The sequence below is a fragment of the Emydura macquarii genome, unplaced genomic scaffold (genome assembly GCF_026122565.2).
Source record: "Emydura macquarii macquarii isolate MOO-44397 ecotype Brisbane River unplaced genomic scaffold, CSIRO-AGI_Emac_v2 contig_2246, whole genome shotgun sequence".
Taxonomy (NCBI): Eukaryota; Metazoa; Chordata; order Testudines; family Chelidae; genus Emydura; species Emydura macquarii.
The window spans coordinates 3,120,208-3,142,068 of record NW_027132383.1 but is presented as its reverse complement, the minus strand read 5'-3'; the positions used below and the strand labels follow the sequence as shown (position 1 = coordinate 3,142,068).

At 61.8% G+C, this 21,861-nt stretch overlaps 1 protein-coding gene and 1 long non-coding RNA gene across 2 annotated transcripts; one reads left to right on the top strand and one right to left on the bottom strand.

Annotated features, from left to right (window-relative positions):
- Window positions 1-764: 764 nt before the first annotated feature.
- PARP10 (poly(ADP-ribose) polymerase family member 10) lies at window positions 765-17,595 on the bottom strand. Its single transcript, XM_067560135.1, has 11 exons — window positions 17,548-17,595; window positions 16,844-17,046; window positions 16,360-16,599; window positions 13,667-13,900; window positions 12,377-13,245; window positions 11,787-11,999; window positions 11,315-11,426; window positions 9,889-10,848; window positions 3,359-3,504; window positions 2,568-2,742; window positions 765-1,798 (listed from the first exon to the last, which is right to left on the bottom strand). Exons 2-11 carry the CDS (start codon window positions 17,043-17,045, stop codon window positions 1,488-1,490), a joined length of 3,462 nt encoding a protein of 1,153 aa, XP_067416236.1. The 5' UTR covers window position 17,046; window positions 17,548-17,595; the 3' UTR covers window positions 765-1,487.
- A 606-nt stretch (window positions 17,596-18,201) lies between these two features.
- Window positions 18,202-20,402, top strand: LOC137161116 (uncharacterized). The gene is made up of 2 exons (XR_010922037.1): window positions 18,202-18,681; window positions 19,892-20,402. It is a non-coding gene; the product is annotated as an uncharacterized lncRNA (long non-coding RNA).
- Window positions 20,403-21,861: the final 1,459 nt, after the last annotated feature.

Here is a 21,861-nt window from a genome sequence, read left to right as displayed (position 1 = left end):
AAGGATGGTCACAGCAGCCTCTTCCCACCCCTCTCCAGCTGCCCGACACCCCCCCTCCCCCCCCGGGCTGTTCCCTCAAGGCTGCCCCCTCCCCGTCAAGAGCCCAAGGCTCTCCGCGGGGCTGAGGGGCCTTCCTGGGAATCCCATCTGGCCCCAAACCCCTGGATCCAGGAGTCGTGGTGCTGACGTCCAGCCCCACAGGCCAGACATTGGGGGGTGGGAGGGAGGAGAAATCTCCCTGGGGTGGCTCCTATTACCCTGCTGAGCCAGCCCCGTTCTTCCGGCCTTACCCAGGGAGCTAGGCAGGACCAGAGCTGCAGCCACCTGCCTCCCACCTGCCAGCACCGTGTCCAGGCTCAGGGAAACGCTCCCCTTTCCCATCGCCAGCGGGAGCGACTGTGGGACCCTCCCCTGCCCCAGCTGTGGCCACGTGGAGATAGGCTTAATGTTTTCTTGGAATACTGTGTGCCTCGGTTTCCCCATGTGTTACTCAGGTGTTTCAGTGATGGGAGCAGGGTGTGTGATCATTGCAGAGATGATTGCAGGCCAGGTGGACTTTCCTCTAGCTGCACCTGCCCAGACAACGGCCAGGAGCCCCTGGGGCCGTGGTCGTTGCTGTAACGCTGGGTTCTGGAGAGCAAATAAACCCTGCTGCTCACTGTGCTGGTTGTGAATTGCTTCTGATTGCAAGGCAGGTGCATGGCCCCTTGGGGGATGTGTAGGGCTCCCCAGAATCCCCCCCCCCCGTGGGGCTCACGGTGGAGCAGGGGGCTGGACCCTCTGAGGCCAGATAGAGGAGATGGCTGCACTGGTGTGAAGAACCACTCCCCTCGAGTTGTGTCTGGCTTCACCCGAGTGGTTGCAGAGCCCCGCGCCCGTGGGACTCCATCACACCAGCACAGCCCCTCAGCCAGGCCAGGGCGCTGCGCCACTGGTAGCAGCAGGCGCTGATCCCCACCTCCCGCAAGCAAGGAAGGCAGGCACAGCTCCTGGAGCTGGCGTTACAGCTGCACCAAGGGGGGATGCCCCTGCCTGCCCCCCGCAGCCCAGGCACGCAGAGGTAGAAGTTCAGTTTCTCTTTATTCCGGGGCTAGTTGCCAGGCCCCCCATACCTCCACCATGGCCGTGAGCGCCCTGTGCAGATGCTGAGTGAGGGGCTGTACCCCGTGCAAGAGGCAGGGAGCTGCAGGGGGAGGGGCCCAGCTCTGTCGAGCCCGTGGGCCTAGCCGTGCCAGCACCAAGTCAGGCCAGGATAAGCTTCCAGGGCAGGGGCTGATCCTTGCCCGCACCATGGGGCAGAGCTCAGCCAAGGAGCCCAGCCATGCCCTCCCAGGGAAGGTGTGGGGCGGGGTGTGGGGGGCTGAGAGCTGGGGCACAGAGCAGCCAAGTTGCGCATTAGGGCAGGCTGGAGCTAGGGCACTGAACCCGACGGCAGCAGCTGGGGACAAGGCTGGCCGCAGGCCGGAGCAGGGCCAGGCCCGGGGGGGTCAGCGTGGCACGGGCGGCTTGGAGAGCTGGCAGGTGATGAGGTGCTGGGGATAGGCCTGCGTGTCGTTGAAGATGACGAAGATGGCCGGCTTCTTGGGGTTGTCGACCACGCTGTCATAGCGCAGCGGCACCTCGGCCGCCTCCTTGAGGGGCGGCGCCCGCATGTCCCGGGTGCCCGCCGTGTAGTCCCCGGTCAGGATCTTGGCCACGAAGATGTACTTGTTGCCGTCAGCACTGCGGGGCGAGTACTGCTCCTGCACTGACACCACAGCATTCACCGCAAAGTAGACCCCCTGTCCGTAGAGCGTGGCTGGGGGGCAGGGGGACAGGGTTAGCGCAGCGGGCTCCGGGCTCCAGCCCCCACAGAACAGCGGGGGTGGGGGGCAGGCTAGCACCTGCTCCAGGGCAACACTTGCACCTAGGAAGGGCAGGGCCCTGGCAGTCCGGACTCCTGGGTTCTATCCCCGGCTCCGGGAGGGCAGTAGGGTCTAGTGGTTACGGGGGGAAGGGGGAGCAGCTGCAAGCCCGGGCTCGTGGGTTCTATCCCCAGCTCCAGGAGGGCAGTGGGGTCCGGTGGTTACAGGGGGAGCGGCTGCGAGCCCGGACTCCTGGGTTCTGTCCCCGGCTCCGGGAGGGCAGTGGGGTCTAGTGGTTACAGGGGGAAGGGGGAGCAGCTGCAAGCCCGGACTCCTGGGTTCTATCCCCAGCTCCAGGAGGGCAGTGGGGTCTAGTGGTTACAGGGGGAGCGGCTGCGAGCCCGGACTCCTGGGTTCTGTCCCCGGCTCCGGGAGGGCAGCGGGGTCCAGTGGTTACGGGGGGAGGGGGAGTGGCTGCGAGCCCAGACTCCTGGGTTCTATCCCCGGCTCCGGGAGAAGACTCCAGAGCCAGTGGAGGCCTAGAGCAGGGATAGACCCTGCCAGGCAGAGTCGATTCCATAAACATTTTCATTCTCTGCTATGCAGGAGGCTGAGTCCTGGGGACCGCGAGTTCCACGAGTGCCTGGGCCTGGCCCCTTCCCGGTGCGACTCCTGCCACACGCCCAGCTCCAGCCCACGCACCGCCCGCTGCAGGCCGCTCACCGTTCTTGCCGCAGAAGCTGCGGTTGAAGCCGTGCTGGCAGATCTCCCGGCTGGCTTCCTCCGTGGTGCCGTGGAAAAGGATCCGCTCCACGGCCTCGTGGCCACATGCCTTCTCCATACAGACCTTCTTCAGCTGGTACTGCTTGTAGAGCAGCGGGTGGATCAGCTTCTCCACCTGCAGCAGGGACATGGGTCACCCAGGGCCCCGCCAGCCCAGGCCCTTCTGTAACGGGGCAGGGCCAGGCACCCCGAATGGGCAGACGGGATAATCCACGAGGCTGGGCTCATGGCCTCCTGGGCCAGCGTGGCCAGCGGCTCCCCAGGAGTTTGGCTGGGGGTGCCCTAGAGGCCAGCTTGCAGCCCTGCTCAGGCGATGTCTTCCTCAGACCCCCCAGCACTGGTGAGCCAGGGAACCACCACCTCAGGGTGGCTAGAGCAGCTGGGGAGCCTCATGGACGCGGGCGCCAGGCATAGCCCCTCTCTTCGGAATCAGGCTGTGCTCCTGCCCCGCCAGCACCAAGTGGCAGGGAGTCCCGCAGGCTGAGCGGCCCCACCTCCGTCAGTCTGGAATGGCTGTGCTGCTGCTGGTGCTGCAGCCTGCACTGGATGGACAAAGCTCTGTGCCCACCCCCACAGGCTGGGGACCATCCATAAACGGCACCAACGTCCTCCCGGGCACCGGCTCCCCTGCCGCACGCTGGGTCGTGGGCGAACAAAATCCAACAGCCGGCCCCCGGTGGCTGGCCAGAGCCATGGGGCCGTCTGTGCTGCCCGCGCTGGCCCCCGCCTACCTTCACAATGCGGATCTTGCTGTGGAAGTCCTCCAGCGTGTCGTAGAACCTGCGCACGGTTTCGCGGAACTCCTCGGAGCCCTCGGCCACCTGCACCAGCTTCACCTCCTCGTCCAGGCCCAGCTCGAGGCCCTTCTCTTCCGTACCTGGGGGCACAGGACTCCCATTCGCTCGGGCTTCTACCAGCTCACCCGCCCACGCACTGCATCGAGCCCCCACCTCGCTGCCTGCAGCACAGCCCCCAGCCATGCACTGGGGTCACAGACGGCTGCAGAAGGACCCATCACAACCTAGCCCAGGGTTCTCAGCCTTTTGGGGGGGGCCCTTTGTTAGTGACAGTGTCACGACCCCACCTCTCACATTAACCAAGAGTAAAACAGCCTCAGAGCTGACAAAAAACTCCAGAGGCTTCTCCATGCTGGAGACCAGTGAGGCTGGCAGCGCTGACGTGCAGCGATGGGGCAGCTCCACAACCGATGAGACGGGAGAGACCCGGGAAACCTCCCACGCCTGGCCTGAGTACGAGGAGGAGGCAAGTGGGCTAACAGGCTAGAGTGGGGCGAGGGGGGAACAAGGGCAGCATGGAGAACGGAGGCATCACAGCGGACTGCAGTAGGAGACCGGGGGCAAGGACTCTACCTAATCTGGCTAAGCAGCTGTGGGAGCGGGGCCCAAGGGAACAGCTGAGATGTCTGTACGGGCATGCCAGGAGGCTGGGCGATAACGTGGAAGATCTGGAAGTTCTGGTGCAGGAGACCACACCGGATGCTAGAGGGAACAGCGAAAGCTGGCGGAGTGCCCGTGGGAGAGGGATACTGCGCTGAGGGCACGTGCTGCTTAGGAGAGAAGAAATAAAGGTGGCGGGGCCGCATTGTACACCAGGAAACACGAAATGGAAAACCAGAGGGTGTTTGGGTCAAATCACTTTGGGGAAGGAGTGTAGAAGAGGTTCTGTGGGGACAGTGTTCGGGTCTACTACAGACCCCAGGATCAGCCCTGGGTACAGGCAGAGATCTCCTTAATTCATGAGAGAGAAACACTTTGGGGAATTGTGTCCCAGTGGCAGACTCACTTCCCAGATACAAATTGGAGGGTAAATGCTAGTAACAAACACAAACAAAAGGCAGTTCTTCCTCACCCAGCGCACAGTCAACCTGTGGAACTCCCTGCCAGGGGATGTTGTGAAGGCCAAAAGTATAACTTGGTTCAAAAAAAGAGTCAAATAAGTTCATGGAAGATAGGTCCATCAATGGCTATTAGCCAAGACAGTCAGGGACACAGCCCCATGCTCTGGGTGCCCCTGAACCTCTGACTGCCAGAAACTGGGACTGGACAACAGGAGATGGATCAGCCGACAATTGCCCTGTTCTGGTCACTCTCTGTGAAGCTCCTGGCACCGGCCACTGTGGGCAGACAGGACCCTGGGCCGGATGGACCATGAATCTGACCCAGTCTGCCTGTTTTTATGTTCTGAACAATGGTAAGTTCCACTTATTCCCGGCTGTGACAGAGGACAGAGTTCTACATCAAATCATTGCTGAACCAAGGAGGGGGGATGCCGTTTTGCATCCCACTCTGGTAAGCAGGGAGGGCAGGAGAGAAAAATAACCTTGAGTCGAGTGACCACGGGCTGTTTTCGTTTAAATGAAAGGGAAAAACGATCAAAACCAGCTCATCAGCTACGGTTTTTATTTCGAAAGGGCAGACGCTAGGAAACTAAGGGGATGAGTTAAAGGAGCCAGCAGGACTGAAGAGCACAAGGGATTAATTGTGGAGGAGGCTTGGAATTTCTTCCAATCAGCTGTGCAAACCCTGCCATTGGCAATTTGCAGACCAAGTAAAGGAGAGAAATTTGTGGGAAGGCTCCAGACCCAGCATGATGAATAACCACCTCCAAAGGCGATGAGGAGTGAGCAGAGAGCCGACGTGGAACGGAAAAAGGGGCAGATCAGCAAAGAAGGCAACGTCACGGAGGCTGGGAAACGTAGGGACAAACTGCGAATTGCTCGACGTCAAACTGAACTAGCTCCTGCCAAGGAATTAAAAGAAACAGGAAGAGGCTGTTCAGTCCCATCAATAAAAAGCGACTAAGGCAGGCGGTGGCTGGGCCACCATGCAGCATGGCCGGGGAGGAGATTAACGCTACTCTAGGTCTGGCCCAAAACTCTCTGAATATTGTGCCTCGGTTTCCAACAAGGCCGACAATGTGGCCCAGGCACATGGGGCTGATGGAAAAGCGTGTGCAGAAATGGGAATGACGATGATATCTGAAGTGGAAGAAACACGTCAAGAGCTTCATGTGCTCAGCTCGGGGCTCCTGGCTAATCTCCACCCCGAGTGCTGGCAGAACTGGCACAGGAGGTAGCTAAGATCTGCCACAAACCTGGCTCTGGGTGTGGGGTGGAGCCGTGGGACTAGAGATGGGCTAACGTGGGACGTGCATTTAAGAAAGGGAAAGCAGGTGATCTGGGCAGTTCCAGAGCTGTTCCTCTGAGCTCAGCAGTGTTCAGACCAGTAGGGTAAAGGTGGTAACCCTACCCACACTAGACCTGACATCAGTCCTATCACAGCCTTATATACTCAGCCCTTCTTCCAACATGTGGCTCACGTTAATCTGTAAACATACAATCCCGTGGAAAATTGGGTGTTGGGTACTTCTTACAATTTTCAGAAGTTAGGGGGTACTTGCTACTTCAAAGGTTGAGAAACACCGTCCTGGAGGAAATCGGTCCTGGGATGGATCTGATTCGATATTTTTACTAACGAGCTTGGCCCAAAAAGTAGGCACGTGCTACTGAAATGTGCTGATGATATAAAGTTGGGAGGATACATCAATACAGAGGGGGATGGACTATTATATAGGAAGGTTACACCTAGGGAGGTGGGGGAATCTCCATCTTTAGAGGTTTTTAAGCTGAGGCTTGACAAAGCCCTGGCTGGGATGGTTTAGCGGAGGTTAGTCCTGCTCTGAGCAGAGGGTTGGACTAGATACCTCCCGGGGTCCCTTCCAACCCTGACCTTCTATGAAGGTCTGGCTGACCTTGAAGATTGGAGTGGCAGGAATGGGATGAAATTCAATAGTATGAAGTGCGAGCACTTAGGATCTAATAATAACAATTTCTCCGACAAGCTGGGGGGGGAAGGGGGGGCGCAGCGGCTTATCAGTTGGATGCAACAGAGGAGAGACGGAGGGAGGGGAGTATTAATGCCATTGAACAAGGCAGGGATGAGTGCCTTAGGAATTCTGTGTCCAGCTGAGGTCACCCATGTTCAGGAAGAGGAGCAGGTGCAGAGCAGAGCTCTCTGGATTCTTATATGGCCTCGGAGGGCCGATCGGATGAGAACAGACCAGAAGAGGTTGGCTTGTTCAGCCTAGCTTACGAAGGGATCGGATTGCTCTGCAGAAATCAATCCCAGGGAGGTGAAGCTGTACTGACGCTCCAGGACAATGCTGGCACAAGGAGAAATAGGGATAAACTTGCCATGACCAAGTTCAGGCTGGAAATGGGAAGGTTTCTAAGCACCCAAGGGGGGAGGTTCTGGAGCAGCCCCCACCCAGAGTCGTAAGGGCAAATGGTGTCATTACTTTCAGGAGAGCTGGACAATTTCTCGACGGGGGTCGTAGGAAGGGGCGGCTTGTGATGGCGGGGCAGGGGCTTGCTTTCAGTTTATCGGCTCATGCTTCAGGGCCTTCGCTGGCCACCGGCAGGAGTCAGGAAGGGAGCCCTCCCCCCGTGAGGTCTGGGTTTTGTTCTCTATCATCTCCTCCCTCTGAAGTGTCAGAGTTGGCCACAGATGGAGATGGGGCATTGGATGGGACGAGCCAGGGCTCTGACGTGGCACTGAGCATCCTCCAGGTGCGTGGCAGGCTGGTTCTTGCTCACACGCTCAGGGGCTGGCCGATTGCCATGTGGGGTGGGCAGGAATTTCCCACAGAAATTAAAAAGGCAGTGCCAAAAGTGAAATCCCTGCACCACAGGCAACTTTTTAAAGACACCATGATAGAGGCTCTATTTGAAATGTACATCCCACATTAACACACACAGGAAGAGGACCAAAGAAGCGCCACCATGGCTAAACAAAGTAAAAGAAGCAGTTACAGGCAAAAGACATTCTTCAAAAAGTGGAAGTTAAATCTTATTGAGGAAAATAGAAAGGAGCACAAACTCTGTCAGGAAAAGTGTAAACAGAATTAGGAGGCCAAAAAAGAATTTGAAGAACAGCTAGGCAAAGACTCAAAAAACAACAGCAAAATTTTTTTAAGTACATCAGAAGCAGGAAGCGGCTAAACAAGCAGTGGGGGCACTATGTGACGGAGGTGCTAAAGCAGCACTCAAGGAAGATCAGGCCATTGCGGAGCAAATTAATTAATTTGTGCATCGGTCCTCACGGCTGAGGATGTGAGGGAGATTCCTAAGCCGGAGCCATTCTTTTTAGGTGACAAATCTGAGGAACTGTCCCAGGTTGAGGTGTCATTAGAGGAGATTTTGGAACAAATTGATAAATTAAACAGTAATAATTCACCAGGACCAGATGTGATCCACCCAAGAGTTCTGAAGGAATTCAAATGTGAAATTGCAGAACTACTAACTGTGGTGTGTAACCTAGCATTTAAATCAGCTTCTGTACCAGATGACAGGAGGATAGCTAATGTGACGCTAATTTTTAAAAAAGGCTCCAGAGGTGATCCTGGCAATGACAGGCTGGTCGGCCTAACTTCAGGACCAGGCACATTGGTTGAAACTATAGTAAAGACTAGAATGATCAGACACACAGATGGACGCGATTTGTTGGGGAAAAGTCAGCATGGGTTTTGTAAAGGGAAATCATGCCTCACCAATCTACTAGACTTCTTTGAGGGGGGTCAATGAGCATGTGGACAAGGGTGATGCAGTGGATATAGTGTACTTAGATTTTCAGAAAGCCTTTGACAAGGTCCCTCACCAAAGGCTCCTAAGCGAAGTAAACTGTCATGGGGTAAGAGGAAAGGTCCTCTCAGGGATCAGTGATTGGTTAAAAGAGAGGGAAAAAAGAGTAGGAATAAATGGTGAGTTTTCAGAATGGGGAGAGGTAAACAGTGGTGTGTCCCCGGGATCTGTACTGGGACCAGAACTGTTCAACATACTCAAATGATCTGGCAAAGAGGGTAAACAGTGAGGTGGCAAAATTTGCAGATGATACAAAACTGCTCAGGATAGTTCAGTCCAAAGCAGACAGCGAAGAGTTACAAAGGGATCTCACAAACCTGGGTGACTGGGCAGCAAACTGGCAGATGAAATTCAGTGTTGACAAATGCAAAGTAATGCACATTGGAAAACATCATTCCCACTGTACATATACAACGATGGGGTCTAAATTAGCTGTTACCACTCAAGAAAGATCTTGAAGTCACTGTGGACAGTTCTCTGAAAACATCCATTCAATGTGCAGCAGCAGCCACAAAAGTTAACAGGATGTTGGGAATTGTTAGGAAAGGGACAGATAAGACAGAAAATATCACATTGCCTCTATATAAATCCATGGCACGCCCACACCTTGAACACTGCCTGCAGAGCTGGTCGCCCCGTCTCAAAAACGATATATTGGAAAAGATACAGAAAAGGCAACAAAAGTGACGAGGGGCATGGAACAGCTTCCCTCTGAGAAGAGATTAATGGGACTGGGACTTTTCAGCTTGGAACAGAGATGACTACGGGGGATATGGCAGAGGTCTATGAAATCAGGACTGGGGTAGAGAAAGGACATGTTATTTACTGCGTCTCGTGACACAAGAACTAGGGTCACCCAATGAAATTAATAGGCAGCAGGTTTAAAAGGAACAAAAGGAAGTATTTCTTCACACAACGCAGTCAACTTATGGAACTCCTTGCCAGAGGATGTTGTGAAGGCCAAGACTATAACAGGGTTCAAAAAAGAACTAGATAAGTTCATGGAGGTTAGGTCCATTGATGGCTATTAGCCAGGATAGGCAGGGATTGCTGCTTGCCAGGGGCTGGGAATGGCTGACGGGATGGATCACTGGATGATTGATTATCTGTTCTGTTTGTTCCCTCTGAAGCACCTGGCCTGGCCACTGGGCTAGCTGGACCATTGGTCTGACCCAGCGTGGCCGTTCTTAGGTTTCCCCAGCTTAGACTGGCAGGGACCTTGGGGGGTTTTGCCTTACTCTGCAGCGTGGGGTGCGTGTCCCTTGCCAGGATTATCTGGGTGTCTCTCACATCATCCTTTCCCTGCCATTGCGGGGTCCTCGGTCCCTCCCATTCTCGGCCTGTGGCACACACCAGCTTAGCATGCAGGCCGGAAGGGGGGGGGGGGAGGGGAAGGGGGGAAGGCTGCAACATACAGGAGGGCAGACTGGACAACCCACTGGTCCTGTCTCACCTTACCCTCGGATTCCACCCCTGGAGGTCCCAGCGCCCCAGCGGACATGCACCAGCCGCCTGCACCACGCAGGCTAGAGAAGCAGCCGGGTGGGCTCGGTGGGACAGTGCTGAGCGCCCCTCTGTCCCCAGGGCCGCAGGCGCACTCACCTGTGGGGCTGCCAGTGCCAGGGGCCTGGGGCTCGGTGCGGGCGATGGCCAGGGTGCAGGCGCTGCCAATGTCGTACTCCTCCATGCGCTCAAAGTCTATGGTGAAGGGCCTGCCGTCAAAGAGCACGTCCAGCCGCTTCTGCTGCTGGCGCCAGGCGTGCTCCAGCAGGGCGCAGGCCTCTGAGGAGTAGGGGGCGGCGGTGCCGGGGGGGTCCCAACGCACCCAGCGCGCTGCTGGCTCCGTAAGCGGGCACGGGGCCTGCAGCAGCCGGTCGAGGAGCAGGCTGAGGTCGCGGGCGGCGCGGGCGGTGTAGTCGGCGAAGCCGTGCACGGTGGCCGTGACGCCCTGCAGGGAGATGCGCACCGCATGCTGGCGCTGCAGCTGGGCCAGGTACCCGCGGCAGCGTGACGGCAGGCCCCGCAGGCCCTCACTCAGCACCTCCTGCTGGCACTGCTGCGCCCGCAGCGCCTGCTCCAGCTGCCCGGGCAGCGCACTCACGTCCTGCTCGAAGGCCGAGTAGATGGTGAGCTGGGCTGAGCCAGCCACACACAGAGCCTCCTCCAGGGACTCCTCCAGGGCGACCTGCAGGCTGCGGTCGGGCGCGGGCTCCGCCGAGGCTTGGTGCTGCTCCTGCTGGTAAGAGCGCAGGGACAGCTCTGTGGCACGCTGCAGCTCCTCCTCCTCCCACCGCTGGCTGTCCATGGACTGCTGGATGGCCAGCAGCAGCTGCGCCTCCTCCTCCACGCTGCGCTCCGCCGTCACTGCCGCCCCCTCTGCCGCACCCTCAGCGGTGCCAGGGGCCTCCTCAGGCTCCGTGTACAGGTCCAAGTTCGCCTCCACCTCCGTCTCCGAGCCGCCTGTGACCGAGTGCGGGGCCTGCCCGGCGGCAGGGGCAGCCAGCGGGGGAACCTCCGCCACGTCTCCAGGCTCCAGGGTGGCGAGCAGGCCTTTGATCTCCTCTGCAGAGGGATGGCAGGTCAGACAGGCAGTGCCCGGCTCATGCAGCAGCCCGGGGAGGAGAGAGATGGGGCCTAGGGCCTCACCTCTGCCCTGGGCCCATTCTGCACAGCTGAGCAGGGGGAAGGTTTGCCAGCGGGGCCAGAGCCCGCAGCGCCAGGGAGGGCCATGGCACAGGCTGCCCCGGAGAGGCACGGCGTAGCAGCCTCCGTGGCAGCGCGTGGGGCCCCACGGCAAGCGCAGGAGAATGGACGTGACTGCAGGCTAACAGCGCTGGCCGGCCCCACGGGGGGCTGCAGGATCGGGCCCCTGAGCAATACTGTCTCTGCCCCACCCCCATTAGCCACGCAGAGCCAGCAAGTTCCAGGCCTTTAACCAGGGCTCCAGCAGGGCGGGGGGCCCCCAGTCCCTGCCCCCTCCCCCGGGCAGAGGGCTCAGGGCAGAGCCCGCTGGGGTCCGAGTCCCTACCTAGGTTGGTGGCAGCCCAGTCAGTGTTGGCGCCGTCCGGCAGCTCGGCGGTGGGCAGAGAGTCACGGCGGCAGCTCAGTGGGATGGGCTCCTTGGGCACCTCCAGCCCCTGCTGGGACACAGCCAGGCAGGACAGAGTCAGCACTGCAGACGCCTGCCACGGACCCGGCTCCCTGTCCACAGATGCTGCTGCCAGCAACCAACCGCTAACAGCCTCCGGCCCCAACCCCCCTCAGCTGGCTGCCCCCTACGCCTGCCCCACCTGCCTGGAGACCCCCCAGAGAGCTGCACCCCCCGTCCAGTCCCACTGTCCAGCCCCCCCACCTGGCAGTGGCTGTCCCAGCCCCCCCAATGGCCACAGCTCAGCCTGGAAGGCAGGGTGGAGGTGCAGGGCATGAGCTGTGCTGGTTCCGCCACAGCTGGCCCTGGGAACAGCTGGGTCCCAGCCGGCGCCCCTGCCCCGTGGCCGTACCTGTGCGTACGGGGGGCTCCAGTGGACCTTCTCCAGCCCAATCACGCACTGGAAGCGGCTCTCCAGCTCCCGGAGGATGCTCTGGCCTCGCTCGTCCAGCAGGAAGCGAGCAACACCAGGGTGGTGCAGGGTCAGCGGCTGAGCGCTGATGGTGCTCAGCAGGCTCTGCAGGAACTCGGCAGCCGCCTGGCACGCGCTTGCCTCCCCGCTCAGCTGCAAGAGAGGAGAAGAGACGGCGTGAGGCACCGGCAGACTCTGCACATGTCTGGCAGAAGGACCCTCAGCGCCAGCTCCACCCGTGGGTCATGTGGGGTGAGGGGGGCAGCCAGGGTCACTGTGAATGCAGCTGGCTGCAACACCCACCCGTCAAACCTGTGCTGAGCGCCAGGCGGACTACAGCTCCCAGAATGCAATGCTCAGCCACGCACCATGTGACCTGGCTGCACTGGCTGCTGGGACCTGTAGTCCCACCGGCTGCATCTCCCTAAGCAGGACCCACAGGGAGGAGCCCGCAGGCTGCCCAAGGACGGGGGCCCAGAGCTGCCTCCCCCCTCCAGCCCCACACACCTGGTCCCCCGCCCCAGCCTCACCCTGAAGCCGGTGACGTCGGTGCCCTCCAGCGGCAGGAGGGTGACCTCCGCGATGCCGGCCAGCAGCTCCTGGTAGTAGAGCTGCAGGTAGCGCAGCATCCCCGGCTCCATGGCCACCAGCCGCTCGTCCAGGGCCGTGTCCTGCAGAAAGCCCTGCAGCTTCTCCCTGTTCTCCTGCTCCAGGCTGCGCAGAGTCAGGGCCTGCAGGTGGTCACCGCCCGGGGCCAGGCACACGGTGCAGCAGCGCAGCGAGGCCTGGAGCTGCTGCCAGCGCGGGGAGCCCAGGGCGTGCCGGTGCTGCGCCGACACCGCCAGGCAGAAGGGGCTCAGGGCCATGCTCAGCAAGGAGACGGCCTCTCGGGCGGCCGCAGGGCTCAGCGCCGTCACTCTGAGTGCGCCCCCGCTGGGTGCGTAGCGGGCTGGCACGCCCTGGCTGGCCAGCAGCCGCGCCACCTCCTCCTGCACGTCACCGCGCTGCAGGAAGTCCAGGGACTGGGCCGGGAGGGGCAGGAGCTCCTGGGCCATCCCGTGCAGGGTTTCCATGAGCCGTTCCTGTAACTGCTGCCGCCGGGCTGCATCCCCACCCGAGATCCACGCCCCGCTGTCCTCCAGCCGCAGCTGCAGCTCCGGGAAGGCAGCCCGCAGGTCCTGCAGGGCCAGGCTGGACTCCAGCAGCTGCAGCGTTGCTGCATCCCCAACGCTCACGCAGATCGCCTGGGTCCCGCCATCCACCACTGCTGCCTCCCCTTGCGGGGCCTCGGCGTCCCCCTCCGGGGCATCGTCCGGGGGCTCCAGGAAGTCGTAGCAGGGGGAGACCTCCAGGTCGCTCTCCTGTAGCCGGTGGGGCTTCTCTAGCACCCGCTGCACAGCTGCAGGGCAGGGAAACGGGCACCCGGGTTAGAGAGCTGCCCCGGGGAGACAGACGCACCCAGAGTGCCCAGCGAGGGGTGCCGTGCTGTGCCACGCTGCCCCAGCAAACCCCACCCAGATCCGGCACGGCTCCCTGCCTCTGCCCCGGGCAGAAGGGCGGCTCCCGACTGTGGGCTGGGGGCCAGCAGCAGGGGTCTCCTGCCTCTCTGCCGGCAGCGCTTGGGCCTGTGTGACCTAGGCCTCGCACCGGTGCCAGGCTGGAGGCACCCGCCTGCATTCGCAGCAGATACCCATCCACGCCCGACCAGAACAGCCTCCATACGTCCTCCAGCTCCAGAGCCGTGGCCGACAGCTGAGCGCTGCACCCCGAGCTGGTGCTGCAGCGACGGACGACCCTGTCCCGCCCCTGGCCCCACGCACCTGCCCGGTCCTGGAAGGAGACGACGGCCGCCCTGCCCCCTGCCAGCAGCCTCACGGCCTGCACGCTCCCGCCGCCACTCCGCTTGCTCTCAAAGTACAGCTCCAGCAGGTCCCTGCTGAGCCTGGGGCCCTGGCTCCGCACCAGGATGCTGTCTGTCTGCTGCATCCATTCCACGGTCACGGGCATCCCGTCCAGCAGCCGGCGGCACACACGCTCCTCCAAGCCCAGGAACTCTGCGGGGCAAAGAGAGCAGTGAGCCTGCCACCGCCAGCCCCCTGGCCCAGACTGGCAGAGGGCAGACACACCCCTCCCACAGCCCCCAGCCCAGGGCAGACACACCCTTCCTGCAGCCCCACATCACGGACTGGCCGAGGGCAGACACACCCCTCCCGCAGCCCCACATGGGCGGACCGGCAAAGGGCAGAGAGACACTCACCCCGGCCAAGGGCAGAGAGGAAGCAATGCCCCTCCGGATTCCCGGGGGGTGTGTGTGGAGAAGGGGCTGTGGGGAGGCTCCTGGCCAGGCGCCAGGTCACCCCACATACCCACTGCGATCAGGAACGCCTGGCCAGGACAGCTCAGCTCAGCCACGGGCAGAGACCAGGAGTCTGATTCTCAGAGGCGCCGCAAGCTCTCACTTCTGCCACAAGCTCCCTCCTGAGCCAAAAGGGACCAACACCCCCCTGCAGTGCAGCGGGGCCAGTGCCAGGAGAGGGCCGACTCCAGCCAGCGGCTGTGCTCACCTCAGGCTTCCCCAGGGCGGCTGCGGGAGCTGGAGAGACAGCAGCAGCGACTAGCTCCCTCCCAGGCCCCGGTCATGCCATGGCAGGAGCCAACAGCCGCTGGGAAGGGGTCGCTCCCGTCACCCGCGGGAGGCAGCAGTGGTGGATGGCGGGACCCAGGCGATCTGCGTGAGCGTTGGGGATGCAGCACCGCTGCAGTCCAGCCTGACCCTGCAGGAACTGCGGGCTGCCTTCCCGGAGCTGAGGCTGCAGCTGGAGGAGAGCGGGTGGGGATCTGGGGTGCGGATCCGCGGATGGGGGAATGTAGGAACAGCCAGACTGCATCAGAGCCGAGGTCCAGCCAACCCTGGGTCCTGTCTCTGAAGCAGCAGCACCAGCGGCTGCCAAGGAAGGTGCAAGAACGCCGCTGGTGCAGAGGTGAGCTAAGCGGCCCCTCATTCAGTGAGCCTGGGGGCTAGCAGACAGCCATGGGACTAAACCCAGCGCAGCGTGTTTCACCTCCCCTCCAAATCGGGCGTCAGCATTCCTGCCCTAACTCGGGATGCTCCTCTGCCCCTGACCCAGCCTGGCCCCTCCTGAACCCGGCTGACCTCGCCTGGCTTGCTCAGGTCTCACAAATGGCAGAGCTGGCTGGAGACCCATATCCCCCTCCCCTAGGACTCCCCAAACCTGACTCGGAATGGCACAAAGCTGGCAGCATACCGCGCAGCAGGAGCCGCGCCGTCTGCTTCGGAACAAGTCCAAAGGCCATTTCGTTTTGGGCTTTCAAAAGGTTTCGGCATCTCCCTGGGCTGCCTGCAGTGCCGGAGAGCCCCGGCTCCGGACAGCCCGCCTGGCCGGCTGCCAAGGGAGCTGCAGAGATGGGAATGATTTTCCAACAGAAAACGGTTTTGTGGAAGTGAATTTCCAATGGAAAACTCCTGCCCAGCTCTACCGAACACCTCAGGGCCCGAACCTTAAAGCTCCTGCTGTTAACCTTAGGCCATGATCCAAATGGGCGGTTTAACTTCTTGGGGCAGTTGGCTGGGGGGGCAGGTAGCCTCTTGTGCAGGACTTGGCGAAGGCCATTAGAAACGCTGAGTGGAAGCACGTCAAACGTGTCCCCTTTAGTCACGGCTTTACTGAGACATGCCAGGAGTTCGAGGAGACCAACCAGACACTATTTCCACTCGCAGGATCTGTGCTGGCGAGACCTTCCCGGGGCCGTTATTCTATTTCTGATACCCGCAGCCAGCTCGCCAGGCCAGACGTGAGGCTCACAGCCGGAATCTCGTCTAGCGCCCTGTCGAAGCAGAAGTACCAGACGTGCTGCCCTGCTGTCAGCCCTCTGGGACAGTGGCTGGTTTGGGTGAGGTTGTATATTTTTTAGCAGCTCAGCTACTTCAGCCTTCAACTCTTTCAGGACTCGACTGGCCCAGCTGGGTCCAGGAGCTTAGCGCTTTTTAGATGATCCGTTTGCTCCAGCAGCTCCCCTGACAGCCAGATCTCAGAGCACCTCATCTTTGCTACCGGGGGCATGTCTACATTACAGCCGCCCCGCGACAGCACCACTACGAAGTCTTCCGTCGATGGATGTACGGGGTTCGGTCAACTAACAACGTCACGCAGGGCAGGGCATTTTCCAGAGCCCTGAGCAACGCGGCGAAGGCGACTTACATCTTAGGGGCAGAGCAGGCCTAGGGAAGAAATCTTCCCAACTTGCTCTGCAGTGAGGACTGAGTAAAGAAATCCCTTCGCTTCTCAGCAAAGTCCTTGGCTTCGCTGGTGGCCCCGCAGACCCATTTCAGGCTGCTGACAGACCCACAAAACATCTGTTTGGTTGTTTTACACCTTCAGCTCTTGGCTCTCCAAACTGCGCTCGGGCCCCTCTCGTCCCCCCCACACCTGCTGCCTCCTTGCCCTAAGCTCCCCGAGGGCCCCAGATCACCCCCAGACCAGCCAGCCCCTACCTGCGTCCCCGAGCGGCTCTGCCAGCTGCACCAAGGCTTGGTCCCCGGCTGGGCTGCGGTGGATGGCGGTGCTCTCGCAGTTCAGCACGTACTCCACGTAGAGCTCCAGCAGGCTGCCGTCAGTTTGGGGGTTCAGGCCCCGGAAAAGCACCTTCCCATAATCCCACGGGGCAGCTGGGCGAACGGCCAGCCCCACGTCCTGCAAGGTGTGGCTGGGCTTGGCGAGGACCCTCTGCGCATCTGGGGCGGAGAGACGGGCACCGTGGGTCACCCCGTCCTGCCAAGCGTGGCCACGGGGACGGACTGCCCCTCCTGCAGGCCAGCAGCCCGGCTCCCCCGGCGCCCATGGCACCAGCTTGGGCCAGGACAAGGAGGTGCCCCCCACCCCACAGAGGCCAGAGGGGAAGTGTGGGGGGGGGGGGGAGGAAGAGGAGGGCTAAGCCCCCCGGCCGGCAGGCCTATCCCGCTCGGGCCCTGCACTCACCCTCGGCGCTCTGGAAGGTCAGGATGACGCTGCTGCCCTGGCGCCGGCAGTCCAGCACCGGGCCGCCCCCCGAGCGCCGCCTGCTCTCGAAGTACAGCACCAGCAGCTCCTCCTCCAGCTCCGGGGGGACGCGCAGCACCTCCAGCGCCCGCACCGCCGCCACGTCCGCCTCCACGTCCACGTCCACCGCCACCTCTGCCATCCTGCACGGGCACCGGACCCTGCTCAGCCCTGCCGGGCGCCCACCCACCGCCGGGGGCAGGGGCAGGGTGCCTCCAGCCTGCCCCCCAGATGGGACGGGACGGGACAGGGCACCCCCAGCCCCCCACAGGGCACCCAACCTACCCCCCCCAAACAGCAGGGCACCCCAGCCCCCCACACTCCCAGCCCCCCACACCCCCTGCCCCCCACAGGGCACCCAACCCACCCCCACACGGCAGGGCACCCCCAGCCCCCCACACCCCTTCCCCCTGCCCCCGCAGGGCACCCAGCCCGCCCCCCACACGGCAGGACTCCCCCAGCCCCCCGGTCTCCCAGCCCCCCGCAGGGCGCCCAACCCTGTGCCCCCAAGGGCCCCAGCCCGCCCCCCACACGGCAGGGAGCTCCCAGCCCATAGCCCCCCCCCACACTCCCTGCCCCCCAAGGGCCCCAGCCCGCCCCCCACACTCTCCCCTCCCCAGCCTGTCCTCGCCCCCCAAACTCACCCAGCCCCACCTGCTGCTGGCCCAGGGCGGCCCCGGAAAAGAAACCGAAACTTGAGAGCCACGCCCCCTGCCCGGCCCCGCCCCCAACCCTTGCTCACCCCATGGCCCGCCCCCTGCCCGGCCCCGCCCCCAACCCTTGCTCACCCCATGGCCCCGCCCCCTGCCCGGCCCCGCCCCCAACCCTTGCCCTCCCCGTGGCCCCGCCCCCTTCCCGGCCCCGCCCCCAACCCTTGCCCTCCCCATGGCCCCGCCCCCTGCCCGGCCCCGCCCCGCCCCCTTCCCGGCAGCGGCGGGGCCAAGGGATCGGCAGCGCGTGCCCGGGGGCGGGGCTCCGGGGAGATCTCAGCGCCGGGGCGGGGCCGGGTTCGCAGATGGTGTCTCTGGTCCGTGACCTCAGCGCGTCCCACCCCCCGCCCGTGGGCATGCTGCGGGGGCTGTGCCGGGGGGTGCAGGGACGTGGGGGCGGTGCTGGGGGTGCAGGGACGTGGGGGGTGGTGCCGGGGGCCCAGGGGTGCAGGGACGTGTGGGCGGTGCTGGGGGTGCAGGGACGTGCCGGGGGCCCAGGGGTGCAGGGACGTGGGGGCGGTGCTGGGGGGTGCAGGGACGTGGGGGCGGTGCTGGGGGTGCAGGGACGTGGGGGTGGTGCCGGGGGCCCAGGGGGCTGTGTCAGAGGCGGGGCGCGGGGCTCTCCTGTGATCATTGTCATAGCTGCGAGCTCCGCCGTGCGCGGGTGAAAGCTGCTAAAGCTGCTTCACGTCCCGTCACCGGGGCCAGCCGAGGGTGCTGGGAGAAGGGAGCCGGAGCCGGTGCAGACCGGCAGCCCCGGAGCCCTCGGAGGCCACGTGGAGATGGTACCAGGCGAGCGGCAGGCGAGAGGCGGAGATGAAGGGCCCAGTGTTGGCTTGCCTCCTTGGACCGTGGGTCGAACTGGAGGCTGGGCTTGTCCCATCGCTCGCTGTAGGGGCCGTAAAGAAAGCAGCATTGACACAAATTGGCTACAGGAACAGGCTTCACCGTCCCGGCTGCCACCCCACCGCCTCCTGGGAGCCTGGCCTTCATCCCCCCATCCTGAGAGACGGCCTGACCAGCCCAGGCCCGGGAGTGGGACCCGGGTGGCATCCCCACCGCCGCCAGGTTAGGCTAAATCCCACCCCACGGGTCCTGTTTCTTCCCTTTCCCCTTCTTCTCCTTCTCCTTCTGTGCAGTAAGTGTCTGGCTGAGCCGGCCAAGACTATTGCGCAGCATCGCCGCGAGCCTGTGAACGGAGCAGCAGCTACTTCAGCGCCCCGAACAGCCCGCGGCTGGCACGAGTGTGCCAGGTCCCGGCGTGGCTGACGAGCTGTGCGCTGCGCCTGTCTTTCTCCAGCGAGAGGCAGCACCAGAGGCGGACACTGCGTGTTCGATCTTTGCTGCTCTCATCCCCCCACCCCCCGGGTGTGTTTGTCCAGTTCTGTCTTGTGGAAACGGGACCGGACTTTAACACCAACAGCCACAACACGCCAGCTGCAGCCCCCTCTGCTGCCGTCTCTGCCCCCTAGGGCTGGGTATCACCACCTCTGCACCTTCCTTCTGAAAACTGCCTCCTGCTGGAGGGGACGGGAACAAGGGCGCTGCTCCGACCGACGCCAGCCTGACTTTAGCTCCTGCCGTGGCAAACGCCCAGCTGACTTTCCTTCTCTTCCCACCATACAGGCAGGCTGGGCGGCTCTTTAACGGGGTGTTTGCCATGGAGCCCAGCAGGCCGAGCTCCCTGTGTACCTAACCTGACCCTGTTTGCATGTTGGACTGACTTGCATGTTGATTCCGTCTAGCTTCGAGCCCCAGAGCTCTGCAGGGAGGCGGTGGAGGGCTGGCTGTGGGGGGCCGGCTGCAGGGAGCTTTCCTGCACGTGTTATGCTTATAAAATACACGGAATCTTTTTGGGGGACAAGGCAACGTGCCACATTTATTATGAGAAAACACAGCTCCGTTAATAGCTAATATCTCGTAGCGCATGCCGGGCGTTCTGCAGCACGGCAGGTTCAGTTACCAGTCCTGATCATTGCTGGTGTTCACAGCTCGTGGCGGTTCCCTGGCCAGGTACGCCAGGCACGAGGGAGAGGGGGTCTCTGTCGGGCGCGCGCCGATGCTCTTTGATGCCATGCAGAACGTTACCCAAAGCTTTTCCATCCTTCCCCATCTGTTCATAGGTTTTAGTTTGAATGGGAGTCTCTGGGTTCTGCTGCGTCATGCTGCCCCGGGATTCTGTGTGATCACTGGTCACCAGGCGGTCACAGATGGGACTTCCTTCTTCTTAATGGGACTTTATTCTTTGTTCAGGGGTGGATTCTTCTTGCTTTTGCAGGGGGCTGGCTGCATTCTTCAGCCATCAGGTGGTGCTGGTGTTTGATCATCAGGACAGGCTGATGGCTGGCTCCGGAGCCTGATCCCCTCACACCTCTGAATGAAATGACGCACACCTAGACGAAGTCACAGCACGACCTAGACCGGTTAATGCGAAAGGGGGTGTGCTGTTCCAAAGGGAGCTTGTTACAGGGTCAGTGTCAGAGGACAAGCAATTCAAAGCGTTAAGAAAAGGAGTTACTCCAAAGACAAACTCTGTAAAGAGGATTTCTGTCAGTAAAAGAAGAAGTGGTGTCTGCTACTAGTTCAGTACAAGAGAAACAATGCTGTGCCATGAATTCTTTCTTCACCCCACCCCCGGGACTGCAGGGCAGCGGCAGGGCCATCTGCCGAGGGTGCGTCTGTGTGCGGGGGGGGGGCAGTGCCCGGGGGAGCACTCTGGCCTGCTCCACCCAGAGCAAAGAGCAGCTGCAGGCAAACAGCTGCCCAGGGCTTGCTCCCAGGCGTGCTGTGCATCGCCTGGCACTGGCGTCCGTGCACTGCTCCCGGCCAGGCTGCTGCAAGCTACGTGTGGAACGTAAGAACAGCCAGCCTGGGTCAGAGCTGTGCTCCATCCAGCCCCGTGTCCTCACACAGGCTAGGGCCACTCAGCGTGGCATCTGCACAGCCACGCCGCACATGACTGGCCGGGGGGAACAGCCGGGGAGCCCCAGCCCAGCAGAGCCCCCACTAGCATCCAGAGCAGGCCCAGGGGCTTGGCATGCCAGGCCCGTCCCACAGCCAGGCCAGGGAGCTGCCCAAGGAGCCAGTGACCGTCTGGAAGTGTGGAGGAAAGGGCTCACCCGTCTGCCGGGGGAAGGGCGAACATCAGCCAGACACAGACTGGACAGAAGGTGACAGTTTCCCCAGGGCTGGGGTGGATTTTCCGGGGCTGGCAACGCTGAAAGCCAGGCTGGCCGGCTAAGAGCTGGGTCACAGTTCTCAGGCCTGTTCGAGGCAGGAGCAGGTCAGCCTGGGGATCCCAGCCGTGGACTGCATGGAAGCAGGGGAAGGGGTGGAATCTAGCCAGGGAGGACCCAGGAGCCGCCGGTGCCCCTGGTGCCCAGCTCTGCCCTTCCCCAAGCATTGCTGGGCAGGGAAGGCTGATCTCTAGCTGCACGCCTGCGAGCTCCAGGGCCCAGCCTGTTCCTTCTGGGGTCCCCATCGGGGATAGGGCAGGGCAGGGCAGTCTCCATCCCGGCCTGGAGCAGGCCCTGGCACGGCACTGCAGGGAGCTCCCCGGCACGTTAGCTACAGGGCATGGCTGGAGCCAGGTTTTTCAATGACTTGTGACTGCCCTTCCCTGGAGCAGAGACTCTGCTCACCCCTGCCTTGGTGTGTGGTTTGACGTGGAGCCCTCCCGCCCCACCACAGCCAGACGGATGCTGCCCCCCACACGGCCAGTGTTCAGGAGACAGCGGGCAAATGCTCAAACTGCAACACAGCCGGCCTTGTCCAGCCACCCGGCCCTGGCATAGTGCTACCGGGCCAGGCGCGGTGCAGATGGCGTCATTTGCTCAGATCACGCTGCAGGGACTGCAGGGTCCGAGGGCCAGGTCCCAGCACCCCTCACTCCAGTGTAGGCGCCTCGCCACGGCCTGACCCAACCAGTGAGAACTTCTGCCTTAGAGAGATGATCATAGAATCATAGAATATTAGAGTTGGAAGGGACCTCAGCAGGTATCTAGTCCAACCCCCTGCTCAAAGCAGGACTAACCTCAGCTATATCATCCCAGCCAGGGCTTGGTCAAGCCTCCGCTTAAAAACCTCTAAAGATGGAGATTCCACCACCTCCCTAGGTAACCCATTCCAGTGCTTCACCATCCTCCTAGTGAAAAACTTTTTCCTAATGTCCAACCTATACCTCCCCAACTGCAACTTGAGACCGTTGCTCCTTGTTCTGTCATCTGCCACCACTGAGAACAGCCTAGC

Bases quoted from the DNA above. Each gene is read 5' to 3' on its own strand.
- PARP10 (XM_067560135.1), bottom strand. From the start codon at position 17,045: ATGGCAGAGGTGGCGGTGGACGTGGACGTGGAGGCGGACGTGGCGGCG. The intron at 16,600-16,843 runs GTGAGTGCAGGG...TCTCCGCCCCAG, and splicing joins GACCTTCCAGAGCGCCGAGG to ATGCGCAGAGGGTCCTCGCC. The intron at 11,427-11,786 runs GTACGGCCACGG...GCTGTGTCCCAG, and splicing joins GGAGCCCCCCGTACGCACAG to CAGGGGCTGGAGGTGCCCAA.